Source organism: Mus musculus, chromosome 6 (assembly GCF_000001635.26).
Source record: "Mus musculus strain C57BL/6J chromosome 6, GRCm38.p6 C57BL/6J".
Taxonomy (NCBI): Eukaryota; Metazoa; Chordata; class Mammalia; order Rodentia; family Muridae; genus Mus; species Mus musculus.
In genome coordinates, this window is record NC_000072.6 from 100,228,128 (window position 1) to 100,249,574 (window position 21,447).

The following is a 21,447-nucleotide window of genomic DNA, read 5'->3' on the forward strand; positions in this document are numbered from 1 at the left end:
CACAAGCAGCAGCAGGTTGAAGAGCCAGTCTTAGGTTGGGGTTTGGGGACTAGACACCCTGTTTCACTCCATCTGGGTACCACAGGCTTAGTGAGCTCTGTGGAGAGCAAGGGCTGACTGAGGGCTTTCAAATGCTTGAAGACCTCTCCAGTTCCTCCTTCAGATCATCTACAGCCTATCTTAAGGGAGCACAGACACAATTGCTTTCTTCCAAGTCTCAATGATTCTGTAGCTCTGATCTTTCTTTTACTATGCGATGATCTGCACACTAAGACACTCAAAATAACTTCAGCTGTGGTAACTCGAATACTGAAGGAAATATACTTTCTACCCCCACACCCACCCCCAAACATCCCACAAGTGTGTGTGGGAGAGGGCATGAAAAATGACTTTTCTAAGGGCGAAAACCTATGGAACAAAAATAATCATCTCCAATGTAAATTTTACTATTTTATTTGTGAAAAAACTACAAGCAGAATTCATAAATAGACATTTCTATTTAAAGCAGGAAAATGATAAAGTGGCTTCTAATAACAGTCGTGCACATGCCAATAACAGGAATATATTAACATCTTTTATTTGCTAGACAAAGAGCAGTGTCCAATATAAATTTCCCCCAAACATTTAAGACCTGTGAATTTCTGACCAGTTCACAAAACCACCGACACTTTAGCATGAAGAGAAAACAAACCTAACAGACTGTCAGCTCTAAGACGGACGGAGCAGAAACTTCCAAAGCGTTATACAAGCCACCTTTCTGGGCAAATGGAAAAGAGAGCTCGTATAAGACATTAACAAAAGTTCACAAGGGGAGATTATGTTGACATACTTAACAAGCATTCGCTATCTGTCTCCAACAAACAAAGCTAAGGAAATAATGTAACCATCTTTACACAGTAAATTAAGGTTACAAGTCATACACAAGAACAGAACTGCTTGCGCGTTAGAAACTGTTCAGCTCCATTGTCACACTCTAAATGTTGGCTCTTAAACCATTTTCCGTAACATACAAGCAAAGGTTATTATATAGTCAGCAATTAATAAATTCTCAATAATTTAAGATACGGCAGCTTAAAAATGTAGACTGAGAATGGTCTTAATAAGGCAGGCGAGACATCTTAGTGGAGCTAAACTCACAGAAGCGTCTGCCAATGTTTTGAAGTATCCAGATCCAAACTGAAAGGTTTTGATTAAAATATTCTCGTGGGTGTCAAGATGTCTTTTCCCCCTTCCCAACTGCATGACTCGGGCAGAGCATGTCAGCTCAGCTGTGTGTGTGCACACGAGTGTGAAAGATCATGTACTAAACGCACGGGAAACTTGCAAGCCTTAACACTGTGCTTTTTGTTTTAATCTGCTTTCTTTCTGTGCCACTGAATACCAAGTATTTCTGGTCCTCTTAATGTCTCTTTGTAAGCTACACTAGTGTTTTTACCTACGGAGTACTATAGCAGGGCAAACTGTAAATGCAGGAAGCTAATAGGAATTCCATTTCCAGAATGCATGCCTGAGGATGGCATTGTGTGGCACCTATCACCTCTCTATCCCAACGCAGCCCACGACAGCCGAGACAGGGCGGCCAGGAACATCTGACTGCTTAGACTCCACCACTGCAGTTTCTACCTCAAGGCAAGTTCACTAGTTCTGAAGTGGTCCTTCCCTCCCTTCACCTCTCCTCATTCTTTAATTTATCATGGAGGCAAAACTGAAAACCCAAGACACCAGCGATGAATGAATTAGTAGCCTATGAGGAGCTGGTAAATCAGCCTTTTCCACTAATCTAGGGGGTCCAATCACTTTACATGAAACTCGTTTTGAAAAAGTACACAGTGTTTCTGAACAAAGTGCATACCAACACTTATTGGTTCAAAGAGCAGTGCAATCCACATGAATTTGGTGGCATTTAATTTTTTTTTTAAAAAGTTAATTAAAAAACTTAGCAATTCCTTACACCTCTGGAAAATAAATATGGCTGACTAATTAACCCTCCCTGAGACCCTTAATAAAAGGAATATTAAAACTTTAGAAGGAATGTCTTTGCAATACCCCACTAATATTAAAATGTGGATTTAAAATTCATAGTCAAATCACTATGTATTATATATTCTGATGCTTACAGAAAGCACCTGGTTTCCTTTGGTTCATTAATAAATACTTTAAAAAGGTATTTAAAAAGGTAAGTACAGCTTGCATCCCAGACACAAGCACTGTTTTAAAAAGAGGGGAGCATTGTCCATGCGTCGAGAACAGGAGCCCATTGACAAATAGCACTGCCTTTGTGGACAGACTCCGGCGCATCGAATGACTGGTTTTAATGTAAATGTGAATGGAACCATTCCTGTTGGCTACTCAATTCAAGCTGTTAATATGTTCTTAACTTGTTGCCTCCACACATAGAAATTCTTTTATTAAGCAAACCCGGTTCTTTTACCACCAAGAGTCGGTGTTCCCTTACACGCTCTCCTATGAGTCCTTGAGTGTGATAAACTAAAGGAAGGTTAACACCACATGCTTAATGTGACTTAAGCACTACAAACTCGGTGGACATGAAGCTAAGTCAGATAGGAGAGATACCCTGAATCTAAGAGCAAAGCAGAGTCACTGAGACTTGGGATGGGATGATAAACTATTATCAGTGGTCTTTCATTATCTCCTACCCCTAAAATGGTGAAAATGAAAAGCTTTCAAGAGTTCAGTCAACAAAGAACACCTACTATTCATTCACTCTCCTGGGAAGTGAGCTTTCCCCGCAACTCGCCCATGCACCCCTGCGATCCTTTCCCACACAAGGAACTAAGAACTGACTCCAGAGACTGGAAGATCTCTGTGTCAGGTCTGGATGTGAGGTTGACAACCCTTGTTTAATAAAATGAGCCATAGTAGGTTTTAAGAAGAAAGACTAACAACTGCATTGGTAGGGTGAGGATTTGGAGGACGGGGTACGGGAGGAGGAGTAAAACAGGCCATGATCACAAAATCCACCACTGCAACACCACAGAGGATGTAGACTGCTTCCCTGGGTGGTGTGGATTCAAAGATGCACTACCGCAACCCTAGAACTAAGACAGCTGCTAGATATACCTCAGGCGTGAGCAGAGGTCTGGAAAAAGGCCGGAATTCGAGATACAGAACACCATATTCTCATGAGTGCTTAATAAAAACAGCAATGTTAACATGTAACCATAATTTACACGAATACTTGGCATTCTGGAGCTAGTCTTGTTACTTCCGAATGGTCAAAGCCCTCCAACTGAACCACTTGTCATTTGTCAATTAGCCCATTGCAAATGCAGGCTATCTGGAGCAGTCTTTAAATTTGAGATCACATTGTTTAAAAAATATATTTTTTATATTATCCAGTACTCTAAAGACAGATGAGAGAGTCAAGTTCCCACGCAGGTTGGAACATACTTCATGTAAGACTGATTTTAATGATATTTCAGCACTTTCATAGAAGGGACTGTCCCAGATCTGTGTCAACTGTTCAATGTTGTATTCACTTCACAGTGTATCAAGCACCAGCGTTGCCATGGATTGGTTTCAAATAACCCTTTATATATAATTTTATATTTATATATATAGTTATATCAAAACTGATAGTACAGAGTATAGCTGGAAGAAAGAACTAAATTTAAGAGGATATGCTGACAGGATGGAGTCTGTGAACACAATAAATAAAAGTTCCCTCCCCCCTCCCAACCCTCTTCAACAAAACAGAAACAAAACCAGTTGTAATGTACATGGAAAATTGTGCACAGCAGATTTTTTTTATATATATATATAAAAAGTAGATTCAGGAGCACATCCAATTATAAATGATTGTTAGGAAAATCATATAAAACAATGGAATACATAAAAGTGTCAAGAGTAACTGTCAGGGTACGAAATTCCTTGGTAGCCAGATGCCCACGGCAAGCGGAACCTCTCCTGGTAGCGTCACTACAAGGTCGTCCACAGAAGACTCTCCAGGGTGCAAGCAGCATGGGCAGGTGGAGGGTTTGAATCTCATACCCTGATTCATAGTTTCACAATTCCATGTGCAATCTCAGAAAGATTCATCATTCACTGCTGACATGTCGCCCTTTGGCGTGGAGGAGCGGGAGGAGCCTTTGTCTGTGCTCTCTGAGCCCGAGCTGCTCTGGTTCTGCTGTTCTGACCCTGCACTGGAGGTCACTGTGGAAGAGGATGTGGAGGAGGAGCGAGTCTTTTCCTTAAAGTCTGTGATAATGACGGTGACGTTGCCCACAGTTACTGCCAACTGCTGTGCGGTGCTCCTGTCCACATTCTTCAGCCGGGGCCTGAAATCCGTCAAGGGAACCATTTAAGAAGTGGCAATATCAACACAAGCCTTCCTAGTCCTATGCTCGCAGACTTAAGCTGCCCACTAACCTGACTGCTCTTCCGAAGGTCCGGAGTTCAAATCCCAGCAACCACATGGTGGCTCACAACCATCCGTAACAAGATCTGACTCCTTCTGGAGTGTCTGAAGACAGCTACAGTGTACTTACATATAATAAATAATAAATAAATCTTTAAAAAAAAAGAGCGGTAAGAGAAACCATCGTCAGCAAGCAGAACTTCTGATTGGATGGCAAATCATTAAAAGATGATCTTAAAAGGTCAGCAGCCTTCCCTCTAGCTCCTCCTTCCATTTCCCTCAGATCCCTCAGTCTAAAATTTCTTAAGTATTCAGTAACTCTGGCCTTCTGACTTAGTACTTCCGTTCAATTTCACTGTACCTTGAGGTGTGGTTTGTTTCGCTGGTCTTTGTTGTAGCGTTAGCAGACTGTATGCTGTTAGCTTCACTAGGAGGATCTTTCAGAATATCAGACTTTGGTCTAAGGGACAAAGCAAAGACCCAGAAAAATAAAAATAAATCATCATTTAAAATGTCTGATTCAAGTGCAAAATTGTTTGTAGTACCCAGAAACTTACTTTGTTTTCTTGTTGGTGTTTTTCTTGGTGACACTGGGGCTAATGTCCTTGTCTTTCTCTGGCTTTTCTTTGTCAGGCTTTTCGACCTTCTCCTTCTTCTCCTTCTTAGGGGGAGGTGGAGTGGCGTACTGCTGTGCCACCTGCTGTGCCACCAGCTGAGAATTGATGCGAGGTTTCCTACAACAGTCAACACAAGATAGAACATTAACTACTGTGTGAGTACTTTAACGATTTTATTATGGCAACTGTCCAATAATAATCCACAGTTTCAATGTTGTGTGTATACCTTCAAAAGGAGATCTCTATCATATGCACTTACAATACACATGCACACACCCATATGCAACCACCTATTATAACAAGTTTATAGGAGTGCTAAAAAATGCTTCTTTTGAGCTGTCACAATTATATTGACAGCTTTCAAATACATCCGCTGCAGAGGGCTAATCTCGTTTTATTAAACGGACACTGGTAATCCCTTGAAAAGAGAATGAAATTAGAAGTGTGACATTCACTCCTCAATCTAATTATTCTAACTGGGCCTGCTCCCCTGCAGCTGTGATTGGCATGGACAACCCATACAAGGCAATAAAAGGTAACTGTGGTTCATACAAACTCCCAAGAGGATGAAGTCACTGGTTTAAAAAAAAAAAAAAAAACAACTCTCACAGACAAGCAGTACATTGACTGTGCTGTAACAGTTATGTCTGCACCAATCCCCAGCTGACACGGGCTCTCTCACTGCTATTGTACATAGCTTCTAAGTGGTGCCAAACACTTTCACAATGCAGGTCCATTCACAGACCCAAACTCAGGGGAAGGAATGCTAGCCAATATTTCTGCACACCGCAGCCCATATCGTGTAGCCATATAACAGAAAAGTGATATATATATATATATATTTTTTTTTCCCCCAAATATTACAAGGCAGTAGTTCATCTAGTAAGGGGAGGGGAAGGGAGAGGAGAGGAGGGGAGGGGGTACAATGCGAGGACAGTTTGTGTTCAGGTAGAGATGGCTGGGATGAAATGTTACTATTACTGACCACTGATAAGAGGAACCTAGAACAGCACAGCCAAGGCATGTGACTGTTAGGCAAACAAGCTACTGGAGCATCCCTTGAAAAGACATGATGTAGAAGACAAGGGATACAGGTGAAAGGGGACAGATGCTTTTAATTCCAGTAAAGGTATAATTTCAAAGAATGTCTGCTATCAGCAGTGCAAGCCTGGAACATGAGGCCAGTTACCTGAGAGTACAGTTCTCTAAGAAAAGGAAAAAAATCTCAAGATCTCTCTAGACCTAATACTCCGTCTGATGTGGTGAACCCCAACATAAAATTATTTTTGTTGTTACTTCATAACTGTAATTTTGCTATTATGAATCGTAATGTAAAAAAATTGATATGCAACCCGAGATAGGGTTTGTTGGATCCCCACCCCCACCCCAAAGGGAGGAGGTGGTGGTGCATGAGCCACAGGCTGAGAACCACACTGCTCTAGATGATTAAACCCTTGCCTCCAAGGGTCCAGAGTTTCCCCTTTAGGTTTAACAAAGCAGCCCTACCTAACATGTCCCGTCAAAGAGAAATATAGCTACACATACGAAGACAATATGGAAGTGCACTGCATAAACAAAGGAACAAAACCTAGCCCTTTTCAGGGATTGTTATCAGGCAGTATAGAACAGGCTTGAAACAAGCTGCCCTATACTTTAACCTATTTGAAACTTTGACACTCAGGTATCAAAAGGAAATTTCAGTGGTGGTGGTGGTGTGAGGTTAGGTGTGCTTTCCCTACATACACAAAGCCCTGGGGGTTTGATCCCTAGCACTGCTGTTAAACCTAATGAATTTGAGGCCAGCCTACCAGCCTAGGCTAGATAAGGCCTTGTTCTGTATGGAAAAGCACCTAGATTTGACTACAAACTGAAAGGAGAGTCACCTGCAGAGCAACCCATACAGAGACAGAACCAAGGGCACCCAAGTGGCCTCATGCTGGAACTTCAGTCAAGTTTTGTGGTGTCCTTTACCAGGCCACACTTAACACCTCAATGCCAAGTAAAATACATATAAATAACTACTGCAGGTGGGGGCAAAGGGTGTTGTGTACACCCAGCCACTCTCCTACAGATCAAGGCTGTAGCAAAGATGAAGGTATTACAGGCTGTCAGTAATGGCAGTGGTGATAAGAGCCTGAGTGAGGTTGTGCACAGAATAACAGATGTTAGTATCATGGAGATCAGAAATGGTATCTGTTTTGGTGCAAGCCATGTGGGGTGATGGATGTAGCCTTACAGAAGGAGATGAAGAGAGACAGAAAAAGGGAGTTCCTGAACCTTCAAGCAACCTGTGAAGGCCAGGTACTGCACCAACAGCACAACCTCCAGCTCCTTTCTACTGTAGCTCCCTGGCTTCTCCAGGATACATGGCTCCAAACAAGGCTAGCTTGCTGCACTACTCACATGCTTTGGTCAACAGGTAAGATGTCTAAATACTTGAGCCAATGTTGGGCAACACATCAGCAAATATACTCTAATTTTTCAGCACAGGCAACAAGATTCATTATGGGCAGGACAAAACCCCATATATACAGAGAATAAATGATGGTCCATTCATTCTAGCATAATGGGTACAACAGTGTGTGGGCAGGGAGTGATGTGCTATTTTATACAAATCAAAAGGAATTAAGATTAGGTAACATCACATTTGATCGATCATTAACTATGAAAATTGACCCAGATTCTAAAAGCACTGTTATTTGAAAATAGTGAAAATTTGAAAATTAGAATTCCTGTGTTTTAAATGTATGCATGGCTCTATAATCTAATTGACAGGTACCTTTATAAGCAACTCACAACTTTCTCTATCCCACTCAAACCCTACAGTGACAATTTATTGCTTTCAATAGTTGAAATACTTGCTACAAACTTGCTATAATACTTACTCCACCTCCCCACCCCTGCCCCAGGCACTTCAAGTGTTAAGGAACAATTTCATGACCTAGGGAAAGTGAAAACCCAGAATGTTATCTCATATTAAGGTATCCCTATGGGAAGCACTAAATCCCACCACCCTTCCAAAAACATGTATATGCCCAGCCTGAAGACACCAAAGCACTTATATGCAGCTAATTTTCCTGTAGACAAAAAGGTGTAACAGCAGATGGGAATGGTGATACATTCAATATCAGGACAGATCAAATATGCGTTTGTAAACAGGACAATTATTAGAAAATATTTTACCAATATTTTATTTATATATCTACATAAATATAATTTTTGTTATATAAAAAATATTCTTTGCAAAGTGCCTGGTTATACTGAACTAAATAACTGATCTTTATTTGAACTAGTGTCTGTAAAAGAATTTAAATTCTAAGTTGTGAACAGTTAAAGACATTTCAGAGTGATTCTTGCATTTATCTGAGGCAATGTGATAAGCTAGCTGTCCACCCCTGCAGCAGCATACACCACACATGAATGGTCTTGGCTCTTACTAAGTACAACTTTTCTGTTGATTTAATCCTGATCCCTGACCCACAGTATCTTGAATACCAAGGAACCCATGACTTCAAATTAAAACCAGCTATCTTCACACAAAGGTAATTTAAAAACTTCACCATATTTGGCCATACCTTGTAGGGTATCATTAATTTCTCTGCTTTCCCCCTTTCCCAATTCTAGGCTATTCTTTCCCACCAGTATATATAAGAATCAAGAAAGCCACTGGGCTCTGTTAAATTTGTCTCCCACTACTAAATCAACTCTTTTCTCAACAGGCAGTGGTGATGCAGACCTTTAATCCCAGCACTTGGGAGGCAGGCAGATCTCTGAGTGAGGCCAGCCTGGTCTACAGAGTAAGTTTCAGAACAGTCAAGGCTACGCAGAGAAATCCTGTCTCAAAAAGCCAAGAAACACAACCAAACCATACACAAAGCCCTTTTCTACCAGATATTTCTTGTGTTGTCGTCAGGTAATATGAGCCATGTAGTGTAAAAGAGTACAACTGGGTGTCTCAGCACTAGGGAAGCAGAGGCAGAAGGATCTTAGTGAATGAGGCCAGTTAAGTTCCAAGGACAGACAGGACTATATAAAGACAACCCTGTCCAAAAACCCAGAGTACAGATTGGAGTTGGACAGCTTTTGGGCTCCTCAGGCTCTGTTACAGAGCCTCAATAAATAACTTTAGAGCACAGTAGAGTCACATTTAAGTTAATCTGGCTACAGTCATAATAAAATAAGAAGAAATGCTCATTTAGCTCTAGTCATAACATATACATATGCAGCAAAATAAAAATGATTGCTACTGAAAATGCTACATACAGCCAAAGCACCACCACCATCACAGCTACAGATGTAGCTCAAATACTAGGAGCCAAGGGAAAATTACCTGAAAAGAAACCAGTACCCACCCTGCCCCAGGAAATAAAGACACACCCAGCTTCATTAGGCTATCTCCAAAGAGCCTCTAGTGAACTTTCACTTGAGGATCTGGGGTTGGCAGACATTCAGTGGCTTCAAGGGAGGCTGCAAACTTCATCTATATTACATACACATTATTACATACTCTTCGGGTACAGGTGGTCAGCCACTACAAGCTCCCACACAAATTTCCTTAGCTAATTAATAAACAGTAGATAAATGGTCAATTCAAAGCTGTCATTCTGAACAATACAGAAATGTGTTCTAGGCCCTAAACACATTATTTTGAATACCAGAAAAGCAGAACTGTAACTTTTCTATAACCAAAGAATTAAAATTTTAGGAATGCTAGAAGTACTTCAAACCCTGGGAACAATCTATAAACCAGCCTGACAAACACAGCCTAAAGTCTTAGCCAATTGATTCATTGATACAGGGGTTCTAAAGGACGAAGACCTTCTCCGGAGGGTCTAGAAGAACTTTTGTCCCTATAACTCTAAAATAAGCTGTCTTTTCACAGCCTTTCTGTTGTGTCCTGAGTTTACAATGGAGCATTTTCAAAGGCTGTATGGTGTGTAGCATTATTATTGACAGCCTGTGTGTTATTCTATTCTGGTGCTATAAACATTTCTTCAACTTTAAATTCTGATCCGAAGTTGGGTAGATCTCAGCGCTCAGGAGGCAGAAGCAGGCAGATCTTTAAGTTTAGAAATAGCGAGTACCAAGGAAGCTAGGGCTACACAGGGAAACCCTTTCTCAAACAACAAACAAAACCACACCAAAAGTAAATTCTGATGTAAATTTTTTCTATTGATATAACCAAGACAGGCAAAAGCTCCTTGGAGTCTCTAGTTTTGAATAGTACGGGGCTGCTCTGGCCAAGTATTTTTATATGTAAGCATGGTGCGCCACAGGCAAGTCCCACTGCCAAAAAGGCAACCTGCAGAATCATTCAGATGAACTCAAACTCCAAAAAAGAAACAGGCAACATAATAATTATTGGTCTAAGAATAAAGACCCTGAACTTACTAAACACTAGCACAACTTACCAACAGTGATTTCAGTCATATATAAGAACAGCTTCTTTCCACTTGTCTCTTCCCTGTGGTACCTGAAGTACCAGGAAAAACTGTGGCCACACCAATGATTTTTAGCAAATGTCCCATAAGTATACTCTCTAGGTCACCATAGCATGTCTTCTAAAGTCCATGAACAAAATACATTAAAAGGGTGTGTGTGTCTGGTTTGTACCATGGTATGAATGGTACAAGTATGGTAGTTGTCAGGACAACTTGAGGGAATTGGTTCTCTCCTCCCATCATGTGGGTTTTGAGAATTGACTTCGAGTTGCCAGGTTTGGTAGCAAGTGCCCTTATTCACTGAGCCACCCTACTAGCTTCCTAGACCTTTCTCTGAAGATCAATGGGTTTCTTTGGCATTTCATCTGGTCTTAGTGGTGTCAGGATTCTGCTCTTGAGTATGTTAGCCCAAGTACCCTAACAGCCTAAATTGGCAGGACAGGCTCCCATCTGCCCAACCTAACAGAGGGAGGAAGGTCTACAGCAGCATCAAAGCCTTGGCTCAGTGTACTCTGTGGTTCTGGGTTACGTCACATCAGCTGGCCTGACATATATATATATGCCCTTGATGATGAAGACATTGACCGAGAGTAAGTGATCCCTCAAGTTTCTCTAGCTTAGACACTGGCATTCAATATTTAATAAACACAGTGAAGTGCCTGCTCTTGAGATGCAGGCAGGTTGCAGCTCTACACTGTCAGCAGCCTATTTAGCCTGTTTTTACAGTCAACTATAACACGTTACAAATACTATACAGTGAGTTGGATGTGAACCGAATCTTTTTCTTCCAAAAGGCATGCAAAACTACCTTATAAACTACAAGGACAACAACTCTCTAGGCAAATACAGTTTCAGATGCAAATAACCTTGATAAATCAGGTCTCCCTCCAAGAAACAAGACATTAAAGCAATCCAATCTGCTGTGCAAATTACTTCATTGCTGTCAAAAACCCTATTTAAAAATCCATGTAACCGTTTTGAAATTATAGCTCATTTCACTAAAATAAATACTTATAAAATACAAAGGATCTGTAATTCTCTAAACAAATATAAAAGCTATTAGGCAATTTAAGGTCTAGTACTCATCCAACTATCTTCTGCAGGTAATGGTGAAATTAAGATTAAGGTATCTATCTTTTCAAATGTTTCCCTCAAACCTAACTCTTAAAATTACCCCCAAACTTAAGTACAAGCAAATAACAGCTGTAAGAAGGTAATTTATGATTTAATGCTCATGCTACAATGGTTTCTAAATCACTGGTAATAAACACACCCTCTGCTCCACTTGGATGCTTACAGAAGGGAATCTTAACTCCTGGACTTAACACTCTCACAACTTAGCTAAAACTCTCTCCACACTGTCCATCCACACAAGCCTAAACTACACTGGACTTTGCATTTTCCGATGCTGTCTTTCACCATCTGTCTGCCTACCTCCTTCCTATCCCTTAGCTTCTGAGATAGCTTCTTCAAGCTTACTTACACCCAAGCTCAAGGACACTTGTTTCCCGGTTTCTCTGGTGCGTTATCTGCTGCTTAACTTATAACTTATTACTTTACTCTTTCTCTACTAGAGTATGAATAACTGTAAAACAGTACAGATACCTCTTCAATTTTGCATTATACCCCCCAAATCTGCTTTGAAGGAACTTGGTGCTTACGACAAGAATGTATTTCTTCTAAAGTGGGGCAGTAGATGCTACATTAGCACAGCTTATCTCTGCATTATAATACTATACTTAACTGTTTGGGTCTCAGAGCATACCTCTTTATTATCTTCTATAGTGCTATCCCCTAGCAGAAAGTGTGAGACACTGTTGGTTCTCAATGCAAAGTGCTTTCCATGAGGATAGTCTGTGTGCCATAGTGTGCTCTAACACACCAGTTTGAGAAGGAAAATGAAGTGACGGGAGCGACGCAAAGAACTACACACCATGTTTAAAGGGAAGCAAAAAGTTTGGAATCCCAGCAGCATCCTCAAGTGTTTCTAATCCAGTTTTGTACTGGACGAGATACAAGCTCTAATCCCCCACGTCCCCATCCACCCCAAATAACCAACTACTCAAGCATATTTCTACTTTTGCTCACAGAACCAGACAGACTTGGGCAATCTGCATCATACTTTTTAAATACTATGGCCAAGGGGCAAAAACTGTAGGAAGCTGAAGCCCTTCAGAAATGTTGATTCTCTGGTTCTCTGGCAAAGTAAGAAAGGATCTACAGATTTAATAAAGAAATAAAGAAAATCCCCTAAAGCATAGTACAATGAGTAAGTCTGCTTAGAGAACCCACACCATCACAAGTACTCTGGTTACTCTTTTTTACAAGTGGGATTCCTACATGACCAGCAAGATCTCCAATTGCACGAGATTGGATAGCTAAACCCTTCACTCGCATAAAGGGATATTTGGATAAATGGAATGATCTTATATTGCATACATAGCTGTAATCACCCAGATATATTTAAACTCAGTATGTACTTAAAATCCAGTGCCTTCCTCAAAGCGTCCACTTTCATTCTTGATCAAGTGTCTTAACAGGCGTTGGAATCTCTATACTCCACAAATAACTGCAAAGTGTTTATGCAGAGAATCCCCCCCACCCTCTTAAATAACTGCCAGCAAACTTTTTACAAAAACTGCTAAAATAACTCACCAATTTTCAAAAGGCTATTAGTTTGACTTACAGAAAAGTTGCAATGACACTATGGTTCCCATATAATCCCTCACCTAATGTTATCATCTTGTGTAGGCATGGGGCAATTATCTAAATTAGGAAAACTATAACATCTAAATGATAACTGTTCACCAAACCATAACCCGAAAACCTCTCTGTTCCCCGTGCTCAAGCTTTTTTCTGTTTGGGGTTCAAATGAAGCCCTCTCATCACATTTTACTGTTTTCACTTCTTACTGTCTTGCCTGCCAGTGGTAGCTTCTAGTCTTTCATGACCAGGAAAAATGAAAGGAGTTGCTTTCTAGAAATACCTTTCGGTGGGGACTAGAAAGAGGGCTCGGTGGTTAAAAGCACTTGCTGCTTGTTCAGTAGAGAAATTCTGGACTTTACCAAGTTTCAGTCACTGATTGAGTATCCACATATGGGTTCCCCTTGAATTAATTGCTGCAATGACCCAGTTAACTAAATATTTTCGTTTTAAAGATTCATTTATTTTATTTATAGGAGCACACTTTAGCTGTCTTCAGACACACACCGGAAGAGGGCATTGGATCCCATTACAGATGGTTGTGAGCCACCATGTGGTTGCTGGAAACTGAACTCAGGACCTCTGGAAGAGTAGTCAGTGCTCTTAACCACTGAGCTATCTCTCCAGCCCCATTTTTTTTTTTTTTTTTTTAAATCTCATGTTATAGCCGGGCAGTGGTGGTGCACGCCTTTAATCCCAGCTCTTGGGAGGCAGAGGCAGAGGCAGGCGGATTTCTGAGTTCGAAGCTAGCCTGGTCTACAAAGTGAGTTCCAGGACAGCTAGGGCTACACAGTCTCAAAACAAAACAAAACAAACAAACAAACAAAAAAAAAACACCCAAAACAACAACAACAACAACGAACAAAAAAAACCCCTCATGTTATTATTACAAGTTTCTTCCTTGTAACTCTTCTAGTTTTTGCCTTGTGTGCTTCGGAGTGTGTTCCAAAGTCTAAAGTTAATGAATACCAAATGGTCATTAGATCAGCTAACATTTTTAAGCAATGCATTATCTAGAGGAGAAGTAAGACCATCCTAGCTAATCTGGGGGTACAAAGTGATAAATGAGCCTTCCACCCTGGTAGCATGAGCACGACCAGAAAGAGACTGATGTTTGTGCAACAAGAACCCTGAATATCACATCACAGGCACTGATCTATAGCACTGACCAATGCCTCTAACACCCAAGAATACTGTGTTCCAAAGCCATACTTGATCATCAAACAATATGTAGCCAAAGGTAGAAATGTCAAAAGAATTAAGGACAGATTTTAGTTATATGAACTGCTCTCTAAATATAAAATGCCTTCTAGAATCCTGTGAATAGAAAGGGGGGGGGGGCACACCTTTCAGAAACTGAAGCTTTTCCCTCAGGAAAGGGCCAGGAGCTTTGGCTATATTTGGCTCCTTCTGCTAGTACCTAGGCGTACAGCTGTGCCTCATCATGCCAACTTTACATCTCAAAGGTACAGTTTGAGAAGTTGTATCACATCACGGGTACACAGCAGAGTGATTACCATCTACTATCAATCATGGGGTGGGGGGTGCTCTGGGGACCAAACCCAGCTCTATCACTGAGCTAAATCCCTAAGCCTATCTCCTATCTTCTGTGCCTCTCTCCCAGCTCAAGGAGACCACAGATCTGGTATACAGATCAGATCTACCTGTCCTCCAGTTTGATGTACACGAATGACACAGCACAGACTTTTCAAGTACATTATCTACTTGCACTGAGCTTGGTCTCTGAGGTCCATCCAGGTCGTGTGCCTGTTGTTTACCGTATATCAGCTAAAAACGGAAGAAAGCTGAAATGAGCAAAGTACAAATCTTTGTGGACATATGTTTTCATTTCTCCTAGCTACATGTAGAGCAAGTCTACATCCAGTTTTTTGAGAAACTGCCAATTTTTTTTTCCAACATGATTGTGCCATTTCACACTCACCAGCACAGCCTGAACACTGTGATAGTTCTCCATCCCAACGGTGGGCACTAGCAATCTTTTTCATGTGAGCCATATTCACATATGGATGTACAGTAGTGTTTGTTTTCCAAGTAGGGTTTTAATTTTGGAGACATGGTCTCATGTTGTCCTAATCGTGTCTTCATCGGCAGCTTCAAACTGGCTAACATGCAATCCTCTGATAGCTCGAGTTTGAGTACTATACAGCTCCACAGGAGCAGCATGGCACTTGTGAAGATCAAGATGATTACCAATTTAACATTTAAAGCTGAATGATGACCAACTACAATGTTACTTCTACTTTTTGTTTCAATAACCATGTACAATAGATGGAAACACAATTGTGTGCATGTGTATGTGGAAGCAGGCCATGTGCAATGCCACCTACTGCTCTCCACCTTATTTTCTAACACAGGCAGGCTCTCTTACTGATTTGGCTAAACTGGTTGGCCAACACTCCCCAAGGATCTTGTCTCTGCTTCCTAGGACTAAGGTTACAGGCATGCATGCTAAATCAGGCTTTTTGAAAGTTAAGTAAGCCAGAAGCCTACTGAATTGCAAGCTTATAAAATTTAATCGAAAATACAGGTATTCAGAAAGCCTATAGAGGAAAAAAAAAAAAAGACACTTGCTAGGCATGGTGAGCACACTTAATCCCAGCACTTGGGAGGCAGAGGCAGGCAGGGATCTCTATTGCATTTGAGGCTAAGAGAGCCAGGGAAAAAAAGGCGACCAACTTTTGAAAATTAGGCAGCAGTCTACAATAAAGAAGTTTGTATTTTATACAGAGGTTTTGCAAAACTGGTGACAGCTGACAAAACAAGATGACAAGAGATAGATAGCATTTCAGATGACAGACAAAATCCAAAGAGGTTCAGTGACCTTAACAATGGATTAGACCTGACATTAAGATGAAGGGAGAAAAAAAAAAAAAAAAAAAAAAAAAAAAGGACAGCAATCTGCTTGATGTAGATTTTACTTTTTCTGGAGACTGCATCTCACAATTCTACCTCTTCTGCTAGCAGGCAGCTTTGGCTGTAAGCGTTCTAGTGGGAACAATAATAGTTACTAGAAAAAAAGTGTGGCCCTAGCCTATCAGTTTGCATATGAATTATAACAAGAAACAACAGTCCCTCAGTCTCAGTTTCTCTAGCTGTTAAAAGGAAAACATACTTGTCTTACATTACTCTTCCAACAGCAGAGAATACAATGAATATAATGCTGAAAGGAATAAAGTAAGCAAAGAACTAACTACCCAATGTTTTACATGTTTATTCATTCATAAAGCATTATTAAGTTTTAAAACTTTAGTTTAATAAAAACCAACCATTTTCTTCCAAGTACCAGACAAATGTCTGAGAAGGTTGACATCGTAGAAAAGATATTCCAATTATGCAAAAGACAAGCCTTAACTGCCGCAACATTTACTGCACACCTGTCATTCTACCACTGAGGAAGCTCAAGCAAGACTGCCACAGGCATAAAGCCGTTAAGGTCTGGTCTATATGGGAAGATCCAGGCTAGTAGCTAGCTAGCTAAGAATACAAACCAAGACCTACTTTTCCAACAAAACAAACCATGAAATGTTACATGGAAAATAATTTATCCCTTTTTGACTATTTCAGGATGATCAGTAATGTTATTAAAGGAGTCTGCATAGCTGCCCTGCCCAGTGGAGCCCAACACTGTCCACAAAGGACAGAAAATAACCCTGCCCTAAAGTGTGTCACTTGTTATACCAGCAGCTGACATGATCATTGTTGTTAATTTAAGTCATATGCACTGGCATTCAGCCCTCTTTCTTTCTTGAAGACAGTGTATTCAACTATCTTTAAAACAATAGGATTTGAGTACAATTCTTTCAGAAGCAGATCACAATTGTGAATTTCACTGTTCAGCCATCTTCTCAGGCCCTTTCCCCTTCCCTTGCCTGCTGGGGATCAAACCCTACCCTTTTAAAGTTACTTTGTTAGGTCTTTCAGTAATTTTTTAAAAAATTAACTATTTATATTAATAAGCAAGTCAAAGTCACCTTACTTCAACATGTATCCATGCTCAAAATTTAAAATAGTATCAAAAAATTAAAGATGTATGCCCGCTCAGTCTTTTTCCTCTATAAATATGAAGTCTTATGTTGTGGAAACCACAACATAATAAAACCCTTGGGCTGGAGAGATGGCTCAGCGGTTAAGAGCACTGACTGCTCTTCCAGAGGTCCTGAGTTCAATTCCCAGCAACCACATGGTAGCTCACAACCATCTGCAGTGTGATATGACGCCTTCTTCTGGTGTGTCTGAAGGCAGCTACAGTGTATGTGTATATATATATATATAAATATATAAAATAAATCTTTAAGAAAAAAAACCCTTACCTTCAAATAGCTGGGTAATATATTTTGATCGGCAGGAATATGGGTGGGGTTATTAAGACTAATCTTTAAAATCTTAACTTGTAAGTATGCATTGTCCTCCCAACAAATTGAAGTCCCTAACTTTTAAGGCACTGAGGGGTTTTATTTAGAAGGATCATGAAAACAGAGTAGGTAGGTTACAAGAGATCAGTGAGCTCTGAGTAGGACTCAATGATAATGTCCAAAATGCAAAGTAAGCTTTCTGATAAAAATTACACCACTCCCCAACACACACAAGTGCTTTAAATGAGGTTGGCCTCAAACTACTCACAGAGATCTGCCTGTCTCTGCCTCACAAATGCTAGAATTAAAAGTGTGTGCCACTACTCTCGGCTTCAACCAAACTTTCTTTTGCAAAAGAACTCACCTTCCTCAGCTCCTATCGAATGACAACCCTACTGCCACCCCAACCAATAAGGTTTTGGTGAAACTAAGCAAACTCTCAAAGACTTTGGAAAATATGAATGTGTACGTTTACAAGAGAAGCAATAAGGACAGCCAGTGGTCTGACCTGCAAAGAAAGGAACAAATACTGACCCAATCAGATTTTTTTGAGTTGCAACACACAAACTGTAATAACTTGACTGGATGGGAAATCCAACCTTCCAGTCTCTAGGTCAATTACTAGATCCTGTCTGGAGTTCCGATGATGCACATAAGGACAAGCACCTAAAAGCATAAACAAAGCTTCATGCAGAGGTAAAAATGAATCCAGTTCGTATTGTGAAAATAGCTTTAAATTCAGGTTAATCCCATGGAATTCTAAGAAATATTCACAATTTACAAATTTTCCAAGGCTTAGCTTAGGGTTGGTAATTATAACCTGATCTACTAGCCATTCCTAGTGGTGTTTGGGTGAGACATGTGCTTTGAAGAATGTTGTGGTAATTTTATCAAAGTGAATAAATTATGTATGAGGGAAGTACGCATGTGTGAATGCAGATCCCTGCAGAGGCCAGAAGAGACTTGCAATGCCGGGGAGTAGGAGTTATAGACATTTGTGATCCACCAGATGTGGATGCTGGGAGCCAAACTCTAGTCTGGCCTCTGAACCACTTTTAGAGTCCCACAGCTTTGGTTGCAACCAATAACTCCCACTTATTTGACCCCAGAACCTTCTTGCTTTACTTGTTTTCTCAAACAATATCAAAATTCTTTCATATTGCTTTTTTATTTTGTTTTTTCGAGATGGGGTTTCTCTGTGTAGCCCTAGCTGTCCTGGAACTCACTTTGTAGACCAGGCTGGCCTCAATTGAACTCAGAAATCCACCTGCCACGGGTCCCCAACCCCACCCCCCAAGTGCTGGGATTAAAGGCGTGCGCCACCACGCCCGGCTTGCTTTTTATTTCTGTACGTGTCGAACTGGGGGAGAAGGCAGTAAGGAAGGGCAGTACTGACCTAAAGAACTTTGGTTCTCTCTTTTACTAGCCATGAGATACCATCAAAAGGTGCCAAGATAGTAGAGTAGAGCCTGCTGGTATACCCCGAGCATTCTGGAAACTGAGGCAAGAGGGTGATGAGTTTAAAGCTAACCTCAGTTATGTATACTTGGGTTCCTAGTGAGCCTCTTGTTTCAAAAACTTCCAAATGGATGTGCCTTTATGATGACTTAAGAGTGAAGACCAGTGACTTTAAAACTGAAGACTGGTTCAAAAACTTTAAGTGTTAGCAGTCGCAGCTCACACTCAAGCAAACAACCAATGGAATGAGTGTACACACAAACAAACCCAACAACAAAGTAAGCCCTTGCCCAAATGAGTGGATGCTGATAGACCAACAGATTGTAGACACACCACTTCGTATAACAGCTACCCTAGATGGAAGGAGCCTGTTCCTGGTGGGTTTTCTACAAGGAAAATTCTGATCCCCTTAGCTGATGAATGAGCCTATGTTTTCTAATGTTTATGAGAAGGTAACATGGGAGGTAGAAATACAGAAGGAAATAGAAGGAAAGAAGGGTATAAAGACAGGCTTAAAGACAGTGAGTTTCCAGGCAACCAGACCTAGATACTGATGAAGAGGGAGAGGGAACAAAGTATAGAAGGAGCTAGGATCTTCCTACCTACTTCCCTTGTGGAGAAAGACAAGGAGTTGCCCCAAGGTTTTCCTTATGAAGAGGAATCAAGACTTCAGTCATAGTCTAGACCAAAATCCGCATCGAGCCCCAGAAACCAACCCCCTTCCTTCCTAATATGGGCAGCAGGGTAGCAGGGAGACAAGGCTTCCATAAAGGCCAGGGCTAGGAAGGTGAGATCAAATACTGCACTGTCAGTGGAGAAGACCACAGACCAACAAGTGGATGTGTAGCAAGACTGTTGAGAAGGGTTAGTCCCAGGAAAAGATTGAAACCCATTATCTGAAATATTTGTGTCTTTCAGTTTGGATATTGAAACGTAAAAGAATGTAAAAATAAGGCAAAAGTTGGGAAATGTGTGATATCGGAGATTCCTGGTACCCTTGATCATCATGTCAGGATAGGTATTTTTTACAATTTCAGAGTTGAAACAGCAATTAAAGCTGTTGTTGGCCAGAATGGCAGTTATTTTGGTGGACAGGTGATTTTTTAAAAGGCATGTTTTTTACAAATTAGATAATCCAGGGTCTTGGATCTGCTAGAACAAATTTTAGAGCTAAAGTCACCTCCATGATCCTTACATGAACTGCAAACTAAGCAATGAAATCTGCGTCAGCCTCAATGGCTGTTGGGATTTTTTTATTTTTGGTTTTTAAACGTAGTCTTCTTGTCTAGTTTGTAGTAACTACCATTTTACATCACAGCTCTAGGGTATTATCGTATAGCATCATTAAGGAACAATGCCAGACAGAGGTAAGAAATTGTCTGTGGCTGGGCACAGTGATATGCTTTCCTATCAGTGGTTTTAAAGTCACTGTCACTTGGTACTAAGTCTGCCTCCTCTCCTGGCCCCAACACACAGATGAAACATTTCTAAGCTAAAAGTCTGCCCCCGACGCTCGAGTATCAGTTTCCTGCACCATGACTCACTCTCCTACTTCTATCAACACTTCTAGTTTTCTAACTGGGATACTGATGACTTTAACATGCGGCACAAGTTCACCAGTCAAACACAGGAAACAAGCCTACCTCAGAAGGACAGGTACAATTCGATTTACTTCTATGCTAAAATAGTTGCCCCTGAAAATAAATCTGACTTTAAAATCTTGTCCAGGACAGATGTGATGGTGCACAACTGAAATCAAAGTGCTTGTGTGGCTGCGGCAGGAGAATCTGAAGTCCCAGGCATGGTTCATAGTGAGAGATCTTGTCCAACACTTGAGAGAGTCACATAAATTTGGGTTCTAGGTTAACCGAGGATATACATAGTGGGACCCTGTCTCAAAAACAGAAGCAAAGCAAGCAAACAAAACCCCAATGCTACATTGTAGTCTCCTTCAGCCTTAGCTTTGTTTCCCAATGTGTTAGCTACAATCCAAAAATATTAATAGGAAGTTACAGAAATAATCACTGCACAAATTTTAAGTAACATTTACTATGGTATACTGTTTTGATTTGTATTACTTATTTTATTATGCCTAACTTAAAAATTAAACTTCATCCTAACCATGTATATTTATAACGAAATGGGAAGTTTGTTACCATTTGGGTAGTTTTTGGGGGGGCAGGACTGAGTGGGGTGGGGGTTGAACATATCCCTTAAAGAGGGTATTAAATTTTAAACTTGACTTTGTTAGCCCCTGAATTAAAACAGGTAACATTGTTACTGCTGATCCAAAGACTCCAGAAATGTGCATGAAGTTATGAAGTTTATCAACTATCAAAAGGCTGTTATTAAACACCTCAGTCATCTTCGAAAAACACTTCCAAATGTGATGCAGTTGCTTCTGCTGGGCTGGACCCACTCATGTGGAAACAGGGGGTAAACACTAATTACTGGAGAAAAAACAGAAATCTACAGTG

The 21,447-nt window shown here is 40.6% G+C and overlaps 1 protein-coding gene and 1 pseudogene across 1 annotated transcript in view; one reads left to right on the plus strand and one right to left on the minus strand.

Moving 5' to 3' along the window:
* Positions 1-437: 437 nt before the first annotated feature.
* Rybp (RING1 and YY1 binding protein) overlaps positions 438-21,447 on the minus strand; it is a 58,794-nt gene continuing 37,784 nt past the window's right edge. Inside the window, exons 3-5 of the mRNA NM_019743.3 lie at positions 4,936-5,112; positions 4,740-4,838; positions 438-4,298 (exon numbers count right to left, since the gene is read on the minus strand). Of these exons, the coding sequence (NP_062717.2) occupies positions 4,046-4,298; positions 4,740-4,838; positions 4,936-5,112 (529 nt within the window). The 3' untranslated portion in view covers positions 438-4,045. The remainder of the gene's footprint in view (positions 4,299-4,739; positions 4,839-4,935; positions 5,113-21,447) is intronic.
* On the plus strand, positions 19,102-20,134 carry Gm18422 (predicted gene, 18422; annotated as a pseudogene).